The sequence below is a fragment of the Meriones unguiculatus genome, chromosome 14 (assembly GCF_030254825.1).
Source record: "Meriones unguiculatus strain TT.TT164.6M chromosome 14, Bangor_MerUng_6.1, whole genome shotgun sequence".
Classification (NCBI taxonomy): Eukaryota; Metazoa; Chordata; class Mammalia; order Rodentia; family Muridae; genus Meriones; species Meriones unguiculatus.
In genome coordinates, this window is record NC_083361.1 from 53,319,699 (window position 1) to 53,338,377 (window position 18,679).

At 53.1% G+C, this 18,679-nt stretch overlaps 1 protein-coding gene across 7 annotated transcripts in view; it reads left to right on the forward strand.

Annotated features, from left to right (window-relative positions):
- The window catches only part of Apba2 (amyloid beta precursor protein binding family A member 2), a 236,214-nt gene extending 218,819 nt beyond the window's left edge, over positions 1 to 17,395 (forward strand). For all 7 annotated transcript variants that reach the window (XM_060367275.1, XM_060367277.1, XM_060367279.1 and 4 more), the window contains 7 exons: positions 711 to 797; positions 3,675 to 3,860; positions 7,223 to 7,402; positions 8,400 to 8,612; positions 9,624 to 9,743; positions 13,446 to 13,586; positions 15,958 to 17,395. In XM_060367275.1, coding sequence (XP_060223258.1) covers positions 711 to 797; positions 3,675 to 3,860; positions 7,223 to 7,402; positions 8,400 to 8,612; positions 9,624 to 9,743; positions 13,446 to 13,586; positions 15,958 to 16,029 — 999 coding nt within the window. In that variant the 3' untranslated portion in view covers positions 16,030 to 17,395. The remainder of the gene's footprint in view (positions 1 to 710; positions 798 to 3,674; positions 3,861 to 7,222; positions 7,403 to 8,399; positions 8,613 to 9,623; positions 9,744 to 13,445; positions 13,587 to 15,957) is intronic.
- Positions 17,396 to 18,679: the final 1,284 nt, after the last annotated feature.

Genomic DNA, 18,679 nt, shown 5'->3' on the forward strand with positions numbered 1-18,679 from the left:
CACTCCATCAGGCAAGGGGGGGGGTCGTTCTTTCTCTGCAACACGGTGAGGTAATTAAGAGCCTCACAGGTGTGAAAAAACAATTAGGAGCTGCCCTGCTTAGGGGCAGGCCTTGAGTGGCTACAGAGCAGGAAGTTGGAACACAGCTGACAGACTCAGCTGCTTCCCCTGGAGGCCACAGACAAGGTGTGACAGCCTCCCCCCACCAACACCTGCCTGTCACTGTCAGGCGATGCTCTGCCCTCTCCTCCCTCTCTCATGGTTCTTGGAAGATCTGACCAAGTCATCTGTGTGATTGTGAACATTTAAGTAAAATGGAAGCCCTAGGTCTGAATCAAGCTTCTTTGAGCACATTTCCCCCCATTTCCTAGAGTCTCCAACCTCAAGAATGTACCTGGAGTGTGATGAGGGTCACCATCACTAAATCCAGCAAGAATTAGCCAAGGGACCCTGCTTGCTGCCAAGGAGAACCAATAGGACTCTGGGCACCTGCATGACATGCATGGAAAGCTGTCTCTGCTCTTTGCGTTCTGTACTTTGGGAACTCACACTTGAGAGGGACTCCTTACCAAGCACGCAGGCTTCCAGTGGCTGCCCCATTTTGGATTGGTGTTTCCTTCCGTGTCACCCCAAACTCACTGTAGCAAAGTATCAGACCGTGAACTGTGGCGAACCTTTGGGCTGTAACGACACCTGCTGTTCTTTCCTAGAATTCTGAGGGTGATGCTCAGACCCTGACAGAAGTCGACCTCTTCATCTCCACCCAGAGGATCAAAGTTTTAAACGCTGACACACAGGTAAGCACTTGATAGTTTATCCAAAACCATGATAGCCAACTGCAAAGCCTGGGCCCTCGGGAGAACAGTTGTCTAGTTGCAGAAGAGAGGAATTGTGCTACGCTCAGGGGAAAGGCACCTTTGTTGATTTGTCATTGTCAGGGAGTCAGGAGGTGACAGGCTGGGCCAGTGGTTCTCAGCCTTCCTAGTGCTGTGATCCTTTAACACAGTTCCTCATGGTGTGCTCACTTTTCTGCTGGACTCCGAGAACCTTGTTGTGTGTTTATTTTGGCATCCTCCGTCCAATGTTTGAATGCAGTTTTTGCTTTCTAAGACCATAATACATTTGTCAATAACCACACACTTCCTCAGACCTGAGCCAGGCGTCTTTCTCAGGCCCCGGTAGTTTGTTTTAGTAGGCAGTGACATTTAGAAAAGTGGGTGGACCTGGCTGCTGGCTGTGCTCACTGTTAGTATGTGCCATTGCTCCTGCACCTTGGCAGTGGCATGTGCTGCGAAAAGCTGTGAGTTCATCACCCTTGGGACCCTTATTGGGATGGTAGTGCTCTCCTCCCCATTCCATACATGCCCCTTTGTTTCACAGTGTGGACCCTGGGTCCCAGCATCTACCATTTAGTTAATTTTTCATTACTGTGGGAAAAGAAGTGCCTGAGCCAATCGGCGTTAAAGAGGAAAGGTTTGTTTGGCTGTTTGGGTAGCGATAGCCTACAGCAGTGGTTCTCAATCTGTGGGTGATGTCCCTCTTGGGGGTCACATATCAGATATTTACTTTACAATTCATATCAGCAGCGAGATCACAGTTATGAATGAATCAGCAGTGAGATACTTTTATGGTGTGTGGGGGGTCACCACACCTTGAGGAGCTGTATTAAAGGGTCTTGGGATTAGGAAGGTCGGGAACCACTGATCTATTGTCTGCTGATCCCATTGCTTACACACCTTTAGTGAAACGGACACTATAGTGGGAGCACATGGCAAAGGCAGTTGCTTATTTCCTAGTGGCTTTCAAGAGAAGAGAGAGGACACTGTGGCCTGGGGGGGTTCTAATACCCCCCTGAATTCGTTCCCAGTGACCTAGCTTTATTCCACCAGGCCCAGGCCCCAGGTTCTGCCACTTCTCAGTAAGTAGCACCACAGGGGGCCCCTTGGGGGCATTTCAGATTCACCTGCAGCAGTCATCCAAGGGAAGGGTCTTCGGGAGAAGTGTGGGTACAGAGTCTGTCCCCAGCAGTGAGTGCCCCCACCATGTGAAGTGCATGTGCCAGGAGGCATCCTAGCACGCAGAGCCCTGACCGGGGGATTGGTCGCGTAAGGACCCTCTTCCTGGCATGTAGCAAGACTGCGGGATCCCAGGAAGAATGGTGGTGTCCCACTCTCAGGCTCTGCCATCGACGCAAGCCATGCAGGAAGTGGGGATCACGCTCAGCCGGTAGTGTGGAGGCAGTTTCTCTGAAATGTCCTTCCCATGTGCCAGCTGAGGGTGGGCCGTGTAGACAGGTCTTTCTTGGGACTTCTGTCAAGCCTGCTGAGGTGGTCATGTGTTTCCACACCCTGTCCGTGGCTGATGCTCGTGCCAGGAGGCTGCCCTCCAGGGACAGGAGGACAGGCCGTCAACAGCTCGCAAGCTTACTCCAAGTCATTGCCATTTAGAATGAACTGGAAAGGGTGGAAGGTGGGAAAAGGTGAGAGAGCAACATGCCTGGCCAAGGAGACTGAGGTCACTCCCATGGCAGCTTCTGCCTCTGAGGAGCCAGAGCTGGGGAGTGATTTGGGAGCTTTTGCTAGTGGGCAGTGTGTCTCAGATGCTGGAGAACTAGCCCCGACCTTCCCTGTGCCATGGATTCAGAGCCCCCTTCATAATCTTGGCAAAAAGTAGAGCACCACCTAGACCAGTAGTTTTCAAACTGTGGGTCATGACCCCTTTGGGAGTTGAATGACCCTTCCCCAGGGGCCGTGAGTACCAGATATCCCGCATATCAGATATTTATGTTATGATTCATGTTAGTACAAAAATTGCAGTTAGGAAGTGGCAACAAAAAATAATTTTATGATTGGGGTCACCACAACATGAGGAGCTATATTAAAGGGCTGAGGCATAGGGAAGGCTGAGAACCGCTGCTCCAGAGAGATGCATTTATTGCACACCGTGAGAGAAGAATTCTGTGCACAGGGAAAGAGCTCCGGAGGTCAGAGCCCCAGAAACGCCAGTTTTCCCTTTGTGGTAGGAGAACAAAGGTACAAAAGACCCGCTGACTAGTTTTTCAGGGCCTTTGTGTGCAGCTTTGTCCGGAAGGGGTCATGGGCAAGACAGCCAAGGAGATTCCTGTCAAATGACAAAAGACATCAAGTGCAATAGGCCTGGCCAGGGACCACTGTGGAGACTCGCTGATGACCACAGGCTAGTTCGCTACTTCATCTCCTGACTTGTGACAGACTTATCATTGGCCTCCATGCAGGAAAGCTGGGAGGGCGTAGAGCCAGCCCTTGTGAGACACTGTATGTTACTGGAATGGCCTTCAGCACAAGGCCCTCTCCTTCTCCAAGGAGGGAGAGGCCCATCCCAGCATGAGACAGGCCCAGGATCATGAAACACTGTTCACTAGAGCTGTGGTTCTCAGCAAGAACCACTTCAATACATCCACTTCGGGACATTTGGCAATGACCAGAGATATTTTTGGTTTGGGCATCCAGTGGATAGAGGCCAGGATGCTACTACCACTGTCCTCCAGTGTACAGGACAGTACTGCCTCCTGCAGTAGAATGATCTGGCCCCAAATGTTAGCAGGACCGAGGTTACAAAACCCCAGACCAGACTGATTGTTAATGGCGAATACTCTCAGTGGTCCCTGATGAGTGGGCCTCTTCTCCTCCCAACAGGAAACCATGATGGACCACGCCTTGCGCACCATCTCCTACATTGCGGACATCGGGAACATCGTGGTTCTGATGGCCAGGCGCCGCATGCCCAGGTCAGCCTCTCAAGACTGCATCGAGACCACGCCTGGGGCCCAGGAAGGGAAGAAGCAGTACAAGATGATCTGTCACGTGTTCGAGTCAGAGGATGTAAGTAAAGGCAGGGGAGGGGGAGCTGGCCATTCTCCCAGCAGCCAGCAAGCCACTCAGCTCCAGAGCCCACCCGATGGAGAACCCATGAGAGGAATAAGTGCCTCTTCCCAAACTCGCATCTGTAAACAGCGTCAACAGTTTTATTTCCCTTCGTTAGAAGCTAAATCCCTACCAACTGTCATCTGGTACAGCCTCTTACCCCTGAAATAGCGTTCATCTTTGCCTAAGTTTTTAAAGTGCACGTGCATGCGTGCCAAGGTTGCACAGAAGGACGGGTCTGCACCAAGGCTAGGTGGGCCCTTCCTTTGCTGTATCATTTTACCGTGTAACATTGTTACTAAGTAACCAGTCAAAGCTCTTTGAAGCTTTAACTACCAGAGATCCACTAAGAGACCCAGTGGGTAGAAGCCTATAAACCCAGCCCCTCAGAAGCTGAGGCCAGGAGATCCTATGTGCCAGCCAGAACTGCCTGAAAAACAAAAACAGAACAAACCAAAAAACCCACAACAGAAACAAAACCAGAGGTGACCTTGGGAGAAGTTGGGGCTCCACAGTCTTGATGAGGTCCTCGAAGGCTACCTTACTCAAAGGCTGCAGTTGGGCTGTTCCTTCCGTGAAAAGACTCCAAGCTTTTGTCAGTGGTGACAATATTGTGGCAGCAACAATCACCCAGGGGCTAAGGCATGCTTGGTCACAGGAGGGCTTAGCATCACTGAATCAATGTAGGGTCCATGTATTTCATGATTTGAAACCCAGTAGAGAATCTTTATCTGAAAACAAGATCCAGAACAGGGTGTGAGGACAGTTATCTTTTTCCTAAGTTATCCATTTAAAGTGCTCTGGAGCAAGGACAGTTTTCTAGTAGAGGCCAGTGTTTTGATGCAGACCTACTAAAGCACAGCCACACACTTCCCATTGCGTAGGGCTCTGTGGACGGGTATGCGGCCATGTTTGCAGGGGTGGGAGTTTGGGGATGTCTCAGAGAGCAGGCACTGTAGATGTCAAGTGACGGGTGTGCGAGCAAGAGACGGCAAGCAGTGGAGCTCATGTGCGGGTGAGAAGCGAGGGATGTGAGGAGCCCAGGCACGGCTGGTGCAGACATCTTTGGGTAGAGATTGAGGCAGTAGCTGACTCTGTGGCCGTTAGCTGCTATCCACCGGGCAGGAGACAGGACTGGGAGCACAGCGAGGGTGGACCCAACCAATGCTTGAAGGAATGAGGGGAAAACTACACCAGCAATGTCAGGCACCCCAGAGCAGCTGCTCAGAGACGAGACATGGTGGCAGCCCAGCCCGGGTGGGCTGCTGAGTCCCTGTGTCCTCTGTAAGGAATAGCTCAGTGCTCTGGTGTTCAAGGCAAGCAGAAGGTACTGTGGAGGTGACAGAGCCAGGAAGAGAAACACATGGCCGCCTCCTGGCTTGTCTGGGACCCTGAGTCCTTCTGCAGGAGGCTGCCAGATACTGAGCCCCTTGCACCTACCTCTCTGGTCAGCTGGGGTCTTCAGCAGCCTATGCCCGCTGTGAGCCCAGGCCTGGCTAGGGACCCCTGTCGGATGGCCAGGAGGGGGACTCAGTTACTGAGCCCTCTGAGTTGGCTCTTGTCCTGGCAGGAGGGAAACCGGGTCACAAGGGGAAGGTGTAGGGTGGGGAGGCAGCAAGGAAATTGGGGACTATAAGGGCAGGTAGGGACAAGGAGAGATGGGAACCAAAGAGGAAAGCGGGGAGGAGGCAGCAGGCCGTGTAGATTCCATAGCCCCACAGATTGTGCATGGAGAGGGTGGTCATTCCAGGGTGTGTGGCTGACTTAAGTATCCCAGGCATTTCCATGGGGTAGGAAGAGGGCCCATAAGATGGCAGGAAGAGTGGGTTGGAGAGTGGGAAGTGGTTCTCTGGAGCCTTAGTGGTAAAGACATCTGATGCAGTCAGTCCGCTCTTCCCAGGTGGAGACGTAGGGTTTGGCGGCTGCAACACTGAGATGCCGGTTGGACAGGACAGCCACTCCAGTCTGTGGCCCGTCTTTAAGGCCTTCCCTCCCGTCTTGGCTAGTTTACCAACAAGAATCCCATTTATTCCTGCACCAGTCTTTCCTGTCCAGGACAGCAGCGCCATCTAGTGGTTCCTGGGCCACGACATCCACCCACTGCTAACATGCTGATGTGGGAACACCAAGAACATTGTGGCGCCCTTCCTCTGAGCTGTTCAGGGCCTGATTTGGGCAGGCAGTTCAACTTAGAATCAGTGCATATTTAAAGCATGCACATGCCGAGACTGTGATCCAGCCCAGCTTGATTTTAGGGAGATAAGAATTGAAGCCAGGCCCCCTGTTCTCAGATCATACTGAATGAGGTTTTCGGGGTTACCCCGCAGAGGCCCCTCAGTGGCAGGTTTGTGGGAGGAGGAGCATAGGGAGGACTTCGGTTGGGTGGGGTTCACACAAAAGGAGGTTGGAGTAGAGGAGGAGGATGTTGGTTTTGCTCTGCACTGAGATGTTCCCAAAAGTTCCATGCCTTCCTAGGGCTGCACAGCTTGGAGCATGCTGGGTGTGGTCCAGGAGATGCCCATGTTAGAGCCTGCCTCCCACTGTCTGTCTGCGCAGCAGGCAGGAAGGTCCTGCTGCCCGTCATCAGTGTCCAGGCTTCCATGGGCTTCTTTCTGCTAGCATAGAAGGACCTGATTTCCTCAATGACATGGAGTCTGTGTTGGGTGCCAGGTCCATGCCTCTTGTGGACCCTCAGCTTGACACACTTCCATACTGGAGCAACACAGCACACACACACCAGGCCTCTGCTTACTGGGTTTTGTAATTCTCGAGAGATAGAATAGATAGGACAGGCCCTCAACTCTATTTTTAGAATAAAATAGGTAAAATAAAAATATATTACAAGCCGGATGCTGTGGCACATGCCAGTAATCGCAGCACTCGGGAGGCAGAGGCAGGTGGATCTCTGTGAGTTCAGGGCCAGCCTCGTCTACAAAGTGAGTCCAGGACAGCCAAGGCTACACAGAGAAACCCTGTCTTGAAACACACACACACACACACACACACACACACACACACACACAGTGAAGTTCCTAATTAATGCAATTAAGTCTGGTATTTAGCAAATGCTTCTACCTTGTCATTATCTGTGATTTTACAAAAGCTTTGCTTTGTCCCAGTGTCTGGATTTGAAGTAGCACAGACAGCAGGGAGGCTGACTGTGGTGGTCTGAGGTAGGATGCGACTGGCTTTCACTAGCCTGGAGCCCAGACTCGCTCCCTTAGTCTTTTAAGCTCAAACAAGGGCTCTTCTGAAGGCTTATGAGCAGCAAGTGGAACTTGTATGTCCATAGGTCCAGCATGCTTGCTCCCTTCCCACAGGCCCAGCTGATAGCCCAGTCTATTGGGCAGGCCTTCAGTGTGGCCTACCAGGAGTTCCTGAGGGCGAATGGCATCAACCCTGAGGACTTGAGCCAGAAGGAATACAGTGACATCATAAATACCCAGGAGATGTATAATGATGATCTCATCCACTTCTCAAACTCGGAGAACTGCAAGGAGGTAAGTCGCCCCAAGGAGGTAAGGAGGCCCCAAGTTCTCTCTGCTAGACCTGCTCTCCAAACTGAGCCCCTGCAGAGATGGGCCAGGCAGCTTGGGGGCAGGGCTGTGCCAGGGCTGCCTCAGCTCAGCTCACCAGGCAAGGATGGGAACCCAGCTTCCGTCCTCACACCAGAGCGTCCTGCACAGGGCCCCTCACGATGTATCTCGCTTCTGCCTTGGAGCTGTGTGCTTAGAGATGAGCTGAGATGCTTGGTGCAGAGGCGAGGATTCCAGTCAGCCTTAATGACCCTGAAAATGTGCCATTTAATGTTGGTGCTGCCATCCGCTGGACTTAGCACTAGGAGATATTTCTGAAAAGCTTGCGGGAGGCATCTTTAAAATAGGGACCTTGGGTGCACTGGCAGAGAAGTTCTAAAATCCCTGGTGGCAGAGGCCCCAGCAGATCCTAGAGGCTTTCCTTGGGCACTTTGGAATGAATGAGTCTGCTCCCAGGGAATTAATAATTTTGTGTGTTCATTGGAGGGGTGAGTGAGTGAGTGAGTGAGTGAGTGAATTATAGTGGATCCTTTTTGGGTGCGTCCCTGATCCTGGCTTCCTGAATGAGTGGCAGGTAGTTTTCTATGAAAGCAAAGGGAAAGAAAATAGGACGTTCTCATCATTTTAAGATGAGAGTAAAGGCTAAGCCATGGAATAGCACTAGAGGGCATTCCCCTGGCCTCAGAAGGTTTGATGGGTGGGAGAACTCCAGGGCCCTGGACCTATCCTGGATCCTGGGAGCCCTGCTGAGTACAGCAGGAGAGGGACTCTGAGCTTCTCAGTTCCCAGAATGCTCCTGAGCCTTGGGCAGAGTTAGCAGCCAGGGCAGGGTGAGGCCAGAGGAAGGGTAGTTCTCTCTGCCCCAAAACTCTCCTAGCTGAGATAAACTGGCCTTTGCCTGAGGGCAGAGCCTCGTGCTCAGCCACAAGTGGGCCCTCTCACACTGCTCCTTCTCCTGCAGCTCCAGCTGGAGAAACACAAGGGGGAGATTCTGGGTGTGGTGGTCGTGGAATCGGGCTGGGGCTCCATCCTACCCACTGTGATCCTGGCAAACATGATGAATGGTGGCCCTGCAGCTCGCTCCGGGAAGCTGAGCATTGGAGACCAGATCATGTCCATCAATGGCACCAGCCTGGTGGGGCTGCCGCTTGCTACCTGCCAGGGCATCATCAAGGTGGGTATTCTCTGTCCCCTCAGCCCTACCTCACTTGACCCTTGACCCTTACCTGACCCTGGAAGCCCAGAGAGACTTTCCCAGTGATGGATCTATGACAGTCAGCTCATCCTAAGACCAGGACATACCTGAAGTCAGAGGAAGACCCGAGCTTCCCTAGCACGGGAAGAGGAAGCTGCTATATCACTCCAGGGAGGGTGCTGAGGACCTGTGTAAGAAGAGTGATGCCTAGATCCTGCTGTGCCTGGCATATTCCCAGTTAGGCCCTCAGGAGGCATTTCTAGATGCTTTCTTAGTCATGGCAGCCTGGTAGGTGGGCTGTATTGCATGGAAAGGGTACTGGGAGGCTGGCTTTCCTTCTCACCACCTGACCTGTGAGCTTGGGGCTCTGGGAGGTGCTAAGGCAGAGGGAGTACAAGTCGGTGGAGTCAGGTCACCATACTGCCCAGATCAAGACTCAAGGCGGTGGGTGCTGGTATTGGTAGCAGCACTGCAAACTGTGCCTGGTTCCCCCCATCCTTTGTAGTCATGTAACTGGGATAAGCCCTTCTATCCTTATAAACACGAGTGATGTTTCCAAGACTAGAGTGTTACATGAAGGGGTTTATTAGCCCATGTGGAGAAGCCTCCGTCCAATTGGTGGATACGTCCAGGCCCAGCCTAGCTTTTGTTGGTCTGTGTTTCCTGGGAGTCCTTCTCTGGGCAAGTTTAAATTGTGGTGGCTGGGGTGCTGGGGAAGATCCATCTTTTTGAGAGCCTGTAGCTCCTCTTGGCTCCTAGTACCCTGTCCTGACACAGCTCCTGAGTCTCCAGGACCTGCTCAGGTCCTCACTGAGCTGGCATCTTCCCCTTGGGAGGCCAAGAGGAGAGTGTTTGGTTAGACAGAACACAGCCTGGTGGCAGCCCCTCCCAGGCCGCGTGAGTGTGATCCGAGCATTCAGCCCCTCAGTTCTTAGTGTGCTTCCAGAGAAAGTGAGGGCCCAGCTAGTGACTTGTCTCCGTGCTCTGCAGGGCCTGAAGAACCAAACACAGGTGAAGCTCAACATTGTCAGCTGCCCCCCAGTCACCACAGTCCTCATTAAGCGTCCAGACCTCAAGTACCAGTTGGGCTTCAGCGTGCAGAATGGAATTGTGAGTCCGCCCCACACCCCCTGCCTGGGCAGCCCACTTTGTGTAGGGGTTTGCACGGAAGTCTGGGATGCCACTCTGTCTAGGAAGAGCTCACCAGGCCAGCAGCATCCAGGCCCAAGAGATTTGGATGGAGCACGCTGGCCAAGGCAGATTGGGATGGCCAGGGTGTGGCTCAGGGATCCCTTGAACTCAGACCAGTGTTCCCTTGAGGATTATTCTCATCAAGCGCTTACTTGGCATGGGGACACGGCAAGCCCTGTTAGCTATTGTTTCCAGGACACAAACATTCTGTGCTCAAGAAACACACCTTTATTCATTCATTGTTTTGCTCGTGTTCATCCATTCAGCAGACCTGTGAAATGCCCGCTCTGTATCTGGCAGGCACTAGGAAGACAGGAGGCCTACTTGCAGGAAGGGATGCTTGGACAAGCATCTACCCGCTTCCCGAGCATAAGCTCTTTGATTGGGCACTGCCTTCTCTGACCTGTTTGGCCAGTGTGAACTCGGGCTCCTGGTTTTCCCTCCTGCAAAGGTCCTGAAGGGCTAAGCTATGGCCATTAAACCAGCCCTGAGTTCTAAAGAGTGAGGAGAGAGTTTGCAAGGGGGGGGGGTGCTCTCCAACAGTCCTGAAGAATAACACTAAGAGAGCATCCTAGAAAGACAGCCACCAATGAGAGAAACTGTCCTCCCTGTTTGCTGTGTGGTCACAGAGCCTGGGGAGTGTCGTTGGCCTGGGATCCAGGTCCCTTTCTATTTAGGTCACACGGCCTGCAAAGCTGCCTGTGCACAATGGGGCTAGAAAGGGGGCTATGGTAAGAACTAAGGTGGGGGGTGGGGGAGGTCTGGCTTGAGTTTGTGCAGGCTAAATTAAGAAGGAAGCCCCTACGGCAAGCCAGTAGGGACATAAGCCCCTCCCTTAGTGGCCATAGAAGAGGGCAAGGTGTGTATCAGGGGTAGGGGTGGGGGAGCTAGAGGTACCAATGGTTCTGCAACATCCTCCTCACAGAGGAGGCCTGTGTGATGGAGGGCAGCAGGTTGAGGACAGTGAGGCGGGTGGTGGAAATTTGGGGATACAGAGGTCAGAAGCCTGTGTTTGAGGGGTTTAGAGGCGATGGAACTAATATATAGTTCTGAGTACAACATTGTTAATCTCCAAAGGTCATGGGCATGCAGGAGAGGTTTTTGAGGTGGGGCTGGATCTTGCTTAGGGTCTGAGCTAGTGGTGATGATGAGGACCCTGTCTGATGAGTCTGTGAAACTCTGGGGTGTCCATGAGGCACCCAGCTCTTCCCGTCAGTGGTCAGTGAGTTCCATTTTCACTCTGATCTCAGTTTTCCTGGTTAAGCAACGAGCCACACTTCATAAAGGCTCTGCTCTGGCTGTGAGCAGGTATTGGGGTATCTGTGGCGGTCACGCATACATTTGGGGACACCTAGGACTGGTACAAGAGCACTGATGTGTTTGTGTCTAGGGCTTAGGATTTCGGGTGCCTGTAAGGTCCTGGGTCCTTGCTTGGTCCCCACCAGTGGCTGGCCAGTCAGCCTCTCCTGCTGAGCCTGCCGGGAGCATCGCCCCACCCCCACCCCATCCCCTTTGCTGCGCACCACAACTGAGATTCCCCCTGGAGAAGCTCCTACCTCAGAGCTGGTTTTGCATAAGTGCTTTTTCCATTTTCAGCCCCATCACCTCCCAAGTAGAATGCATTAGTTTGCAGACAGGCCCCAGATGTCCCAATTAAGACCATTTCCATCTGGATTCCCCCTTCCCTTCCCATGAGCTCTCTGGGGGAGTCAAAAGTCTCCAGCTCCGAGACTCCCTAGAGTGTACAGTGGGCATTTAGAGTATTCAGAGGCCCCTGCAGTGAAACTTTGTTTTGGAAAGCCAACAGCACCATGAACATGACAGCTCCCTCCAGAGTCTCCTGTTCCTCTTTCTGACCCCATATTCCCAAAACCTTGTACCCCACAGCCTGAATCTATCTCCCAGAAGACACCATACTAAGGCACAAACCTCACTCTCTTACCTTCTTTCTCCTCTTTCTCTAATTTCCAAAAAGCCAGTGGTCACACAGAATTTAAACAAAATAGCATCTTCCGGCCTCCCTGAATCACCTTGCTCAGGATCTTCAAAGAACCCATTGCTGTTATCACAAAAATACCCTTAAGTCACTCTGGGAAAAGACTCGAACCAATGCACAATGCTTGTGTGCAGTCTGAAAAGAAGAGCCTTGGTGAGCCAGGGCTGGGCCCAGCTTCCTGGACAGCGGTGAGCTCAGGCACAAGCTGCCTCTCCCGTTCTGATACCTCAACTGGATCAGTTAGAGTGCCTGGGCGCTGGAATGGTAAGCAGGGACACTCTCCTGGTGTCCTGGACAGGCAGTGTCCCCGGGCTGTGACATCAGTATTTTTCATGTCCCAGATGGGGCATCTGCCTCCTTCCAGGAAGAGAGGGATCCTGAGTGCTGAGAGGGTCAGCTGTGGCTGTCACATCAGACCGGCACTAACTTTGCCATGGGAAGACCTGTGGTGTTTGGAACCCAGCAAAACCCATGAAAGAAATGACCTAGAGGCACAGCAGCGGACTTGAACATCCCTAGGAGAGGCTTACAGATTATAGGCTGACTGTTCCAACAATGGCCGTCTCTAATGGACAGTCTGGGAACCCAGTAGGTGTTCAGTCCGTGATCCAGGAGGTCTCAGCCCATCTTCAGTCTGTGCTGGAATTCTGGAACCATGAAAAGTAGACTGTAATGCCAGTGAAGGAATGCATTTTCCAGGGAGGGCAAGGGTGAGCGGGCGGAGACCCTTCCTCCTTCCATGTCTGTTTTAAAGGCTGTCACCAGCTGTGACTCAGATTTCAGGTGGATCTTCCCACCGTAAAAGGTCCAGATTTAGGGTAGGTCCTCCCTATTCACGTGATTCAAAATCAAGAAAAAACTCCCTTACTGGTGTTCCTAGCCACTTAGACTTTAGTTCCAGATGTAGAGGGTTGACAGCCACGAGTAGCTGTGACAGGAGGGGTGAGCGCTGTTCTGGCATGGCTGGGTATCCACGCAGGATAGGGGTGCTCCTGGGAGCTCACGCAGGCCCAGAGGTTGGGGGATGGGGTGACCAGGGACTCCTAGGTCTGCAGGCAGCAACTCTCTGCTGGCTCCTCCTCCAGGCTCCTGGCTAATGAGCAACTGCGCTTGCTTCCTAGGATGCAGCTGGAGGGAGCTGGCATCTTTCTTCTCTGTGTGTAGCGACTCTCCCTCCTCTCCCTGGCCACTCTGGATGCCCCGGTGTTTCATGAGTTCTGTGAGGGAGGCAGTGGATACCGCTGTCCGGCCCCGTGTCACTCTCCTAAACTTGTTGCATCAGAGCTTCTCCCCTCACTCTCTCTGGGGTAGGAAAGGGAGGGATGGACCACTTCTCTCAGAAAGAACACCAGTGTGCAGCCGGTGGAAGAGGTGCCCCCTGTAGGCTGCCCCGGGAAGGAGATCTCTGCTCCACCATGGCGGCGGTGTGACGCTCCCGAGACGGTGCTGGCTCTTCTCGTTAAAACCACATCCCAACTCGCACTCGTCCTTGCTCCCGGGTCACCAAGTGACACGCTAGGTTCCTTTCTGCACCGGCAGTCTCTTTTCTCCCCATCTCTGGGACTTGATGGAACATATTCAGGGGGTGGTTAGAACCTATGTGCTGACTTCGCCTGTTCCCGCAGATCTGCAGCCTCATGAGAGGGGGTATTGCGGAGCGAGGTGGTGTCCGCGTCGGCCACCGCATCATCGAGATCAACGGACAGAGTGTGGTAGCCACGGCCCATGAGAAGATAGTGCAGGCTCTGTCGAACTCAGTGGGAGAGGTAAGACTGCTGCTCCGCCTGCAGAGTCCACCATGACGGAGCCTAGGGACATTTGGGCCCCTGTGTTCTCTACCTCACAGCTTCCCCTGTGGACCATATGATGTGCTTGGAAAAGCCATTGGTCTCTCTGAGGGAAAGCAGCCCTTTTCAGAATGGCCTGCGCATGTGGGACCTTGGACTCCCTTCCACATGCTGGCTCATGGGTGTGACCTGTGAGCCAGCTACAGTGGCCACGAGGTGTCTGCTCTTCAACTGTGTCCCCACCTCACGGCGTCCATGAACAGAATGAGCACAATGAGACCGTGCTCTTAGACTCTCTGGTGTGTCTGGGCAGAGGCCTCCAGGCACAGCTCCCAGGGCCATTTCTGAACACAAGCCTGCATAACCAGCCCCCGGGGCCAGGAGGTTCTGCTCACCTCATAGCTGCTATGACACTGCTGCCCCTCTGTGCCCAGGGTCAGGGTGCTTTTCTTGCCCTGGCTCACTAGTTTGTAACCCCTACCTAGCTCAGCTCTTCTTGGGTCATCTCCATGGTAGCAAGAGAATGGCCAAGAGGTTCCCCATGAGGGGCATAGCCGTCCTCACGGATCTCACAGGTGAGCAGCATGGCGCAGGGTGTGGAGGCAGCTAGCTTGGATCACGTCACTGTGTGCAGAGAGGAGACTGACCCGGTAGAGGTGAGGTTTGGGGTGTGTGTGTGTGTGTGTGTGTCTGTGTGTCTGTGTGTCTGTGTGTGAATGTATTTGTAAATTTGTGGATTTGTGGGGTAAGCGAGTGTTCCTGAAGTATACCTCAGAGTCTGAGAGTGGGTGTATGTGAGTCCAGATACATGTGAGTATGGGGGTGTGGGAATGGGAGTTGTATCAGGGCAGTCTCTGGGAAGTGTAGGTGCTAGTGCAGAGGGTGAGGCTGGGGCTGAGCTGGAGAGCTATGCTGGGAGTTGGGTACCAGGGGACATTTTCACTGGATTCCATGGCCCCTGCAGGTTCGGGCCTTCTGCCAAACTCCCTCTGGTGGCCATGCAGGGAAGATGATTGGGGCTCCCATTTCCTGTAGGCAAGGAAGGGTGTGAGCTGCTGTTTCCCAGAGGGTCCTGGTTCATGTCCCTCAAATCACCTCGCTTGGGGCTACATTGACCAAGTCAGCATCTCGTGACATGGCAGGGCCGGGAGAAGAGGGGCATTCCCGGGACTGGCAGCAGTGATGGCTGACTCTCAGGGAGAGGGGAGGAGGGGGCCGTTGGCCTCTTCTAACAAATGGCTTCCAGGAAAGGAAAATCCAGTTTTCCTAAGTAGCATTCAGCAGTGACCACCATCATGGGAGGGATCAGCTTCACACACACACACCCCCAAAAAATCAGTCCTGTGGAGAAATGGGCCTGGGACCCCAAGAAATGCTTCCACCTCCTTGGGCCTGAGATGGATAACAGAGGAGGTAGCAGAGCAGGGGGAGGGTGGTAGACGCCTTCAGCCCGTGGGCTGAGGCCGCGCCCACCCAGCTGGGATGTCAAAGCGCCTGCTTGCATTTTCCAGCAACCCCAGGCGCATTTGGAGGATGAGTCACTGGCAAACAGGACGATGTTCTCAGAGGCCTTGTGTGGGTTGTGGGTGGGGCAGGTTTTAATTGGGGAATTACAGAGAATGAAGCTTCTGAGGGAAAGGCTCTCCTGGGGTGGTGGAGAAGCTACAGTGTGAATGCAGCAAGCATCTGCACATTCTACTGGTATGAGCTGGGCGGAGCAGAGCCAGGGTCCACTTGCCTGAGGCAGAACACGCCTGTCGGCAGCTGAGACCCCAACAACTTCTGCCCGAGGCCAGGAACATGGTCCCGTTGACATTGACAGGAGTGGAAAAGGAGAAATTGAGGCAAAGCTGAGGTTTGCTTCCAGAGGCACAGGGTCTTCCTACACCCCGTGGCCCGGAAGCCATCTCATGGCTGGCTGGTTGCATGCCGAGGCCACGTAGAGACAGCAAGAGCAGCTGGGGTGCTGAGAGTCGTTTGCTGATTGACCCTCCAAGAATGGAGTCTCAGGACTACTTACTTTTTCAGCTTTTTCCTGGCCCGGAACTCATGCCTCATCTGCAGCGTCAGTGTCTGCCCCTCACAAAAACACAGCACACCCCCTGCAGCTCTGGGGTGGGGTGCCTGTACTCAGCCACCGTCAGAAGTCTAACGTTTCATTCCCCATTCTTCTGGTGTCATCTCGAGGTGGGAGGAAAAGAGTACTACAGAGTGAGGGAAGGAAGGGAACCCGTGAGCTTCTACCTCAGCCTGGTCATTCTGAAAGCCTCTCAGAGCCTGGGGTCTGTTTAGTTTGTTCTCACTTGACTGAGAAGTGGCAGTCGGCTGAGCCTTCCCTCTCTGTTTACAGATCCACATGAAGACCATGCCTGCAGCCATGTTCAGGCTCCTCACGGGCCAGGAGACCCCGCTGTACATCTAGGTACACCCAGCCTCACCATGGAGCAGGGACACCAGGCAGGCCCACCTGGACCCAGAGGAGCCAGAAGCCAGGACGAGGCCCTGACCCCTGACCCCGAAGCCCAACCAAGAACTCTGGCTCCCCTGAAGGGTGCGTCCTCGTCACCTAGTTTTTTTAGTTTGATTTGGTTTGGTTTTTCTTTCTATCTTTTTTTTTTTTTTTTTTTTTTTTTAGTTTTGTTTTGGGTTTTGCCAAAAAAGAAGGGGGAAAAAAGAAGTATGTCCTTACTGAAGGAGAGTCCCAGGACAATCCTTTGTAGAACCCCCCAGTCTCTTGCCACATTGTCGTCACCGTCACCGCTGATGAAGGGTGCTCACAGGTAGTTCTGTGTGGTGTGCTGTGTCTTTCCTCCCTGAGGCTATGAAATGTGAATGTGGTGCCCGCCCACGTGGCTGTGAAGAGAGCCCTCCGTGATGCAAGCGCAGCCTTCTCGGCCCTTTGGCTGGGCCACCTGGGGTCCAGCCAAATCCTGAAGGGGGCCTGTAGGCTGGCATTGCCTCCGTCTTCACAGGAGCAGGGGCAGCCTGGCTCCCAGGGCGAGATTTGTGCCGAGTGTGAGAACCTGTGATTGATTGTAAGTATTTACACAGCAAGGGGATACTCCCAAGTTAAATAATGATAATAAAAAAAAATGATGGTCACGATGTCAAAACTCCATATTTATTTAGCAAATAATACTGTTTGGACTTTGACCTTGGCAAACCATTCTTCAGATGTTTAGGTTTTCCGATACCCTGTGACCACAGCTGCTTCTCTTGTCCTAGCCTGTTCTGAGTCCCACGAGACCCTGTGAATTTCCCTGGGCACCCTCACTTTGACCCCTTCTCTGCCACAGGGCTTCCTATTAGGGAGCAACATCCTGCCAGAGACAAAGGCGGAGGCATGGGAGATGGTCTTATTTAAATAACAACAACAACAACAAAATCTATCTAAGCATACATAGACACACACACACTCTGTCCCCAACAAAGGAAGCCCACACCGGAAAACCCACCTCTGCCCTTCCTGAAGGGACCAGCGAGAGTGCAAACGACTTGCCGAGTGAGGCCCTTGGCCATCCTGCACGGAGCAGTGTGAGTGCAAACGGACCAAGGAGCGCGGTGGCTGGCTCGGCCCATTAGAGATCCGTGTTAACTGACATCATTTGTCTGGCAGTCTCTTATTTTGGCTCAGGCCATGAAGAATACACTGTGACTTAAGAAGCCTTACCACGCAGTAACTAAAGCTTTAGGATTACTGTATTCGAGGAGTAACCTGTGTGTTGCATGCAGCTGACCCTAGGAAGACTTCGCGCATATCGCTAATAAACCTGAAGTCATGACCAAAAGTGCCTTGTGAGCCTCCTTTGTCGGCCCTGGAGGCCTCATTTCCACAGTTCCCAAAGGTGGCTCCCTGAGCCTGCCCTGACCTAACTGCACCCCTCCCTGTTCTGGAACCTTAGCAGCTCTCACACCGGAAGTTGGCACCACTGTCAGGTCACCAGGCCAGCTTCAGGTTGTCTACGTCCTCACCTGCCGCATGAAAGACCTGGCTGGAGACTAAAGAAGCGGTCTGTTACATCAGAAGTGTGTGTGTGTGTGTGTGTGTATGTGTGTAAGGATGTTGACCCACACCCCTGGCCTTTCTCCACACTTTTGGGATCCACACCTGTAGAATGTTAACAGAGCATCTGTACCTTGCTACAGGCCTGCTGTTGCCTGACACGACAGGATAATGGGGTAAACTTGGGATTTTCTCAGGAGGTTGGGGCGGGGACCTTGGCAAGCAGGGTTCACCTCTCTGGCCTACCACAGCAGAGCATGCCTGTGAGCTGCTGGTCACATGCTTTCTTGCCCAAGGGGCCTGAGTCATGTGCTCACTTCACTCGTGGCCATCAGAGGCAGATAGGAAACAGCCCTTCACTGTGAATTCTGGCCCCAAACAGTGCCGAGGAAAACACCGTCAGAAATGAGTACACTGCGAAGGTCTCCAGGTCTGTCTCCTCATTCCCCAAAGACAAAAGAAATGAGAGCAAAGAGAAGCGCTTCACCCTGCCAAGGTTCAAAACCTGCTACCGACATGGCTGGCATTCTTGCAGAATGGAAAGAATGGTCCCCCCCCCCCCCCGGCATGAAAGCTAGAGGGCAGAGGAGCTAGCATAGGTCTATTGCCAGGCCAGTGGAGGGCGTCCCGTGTGTCCTAGATAAAGCATGTGCCCCACTCCAGAGAGAAGATACACAGTTAGAGATGAGGACATGATGTCCACCACATGGTACATGGCGTGTGTAGTGTGTGTGTGTATTTTCCAGGCACGTGATCATTTGTGCACATGTGGAGAATTACCCTCTATCACATCCCCTCCTATTTTTTGAGAGGAGAGTCTTCTACAGAAGCAGGGGCTTGTTTCAGCTGGGCCGGCAATCCAGCAAGCTCCTGGGATCTGCCTCCCTGCACATCCCAGCACTGGGGCTGCGGTGTGCACCTCCTTTCCTTCTTAGAATCCACTCAGGTCCTCATGCTCATCCGAGGAGTGCTGTACCCACTGAGCCATCTCCCAGGCCCAGGCACACACAGTTCAGGACCTTACACGGAAGACTTTGGAATATAGGACCACACTTCCAGAGGCAGCTGT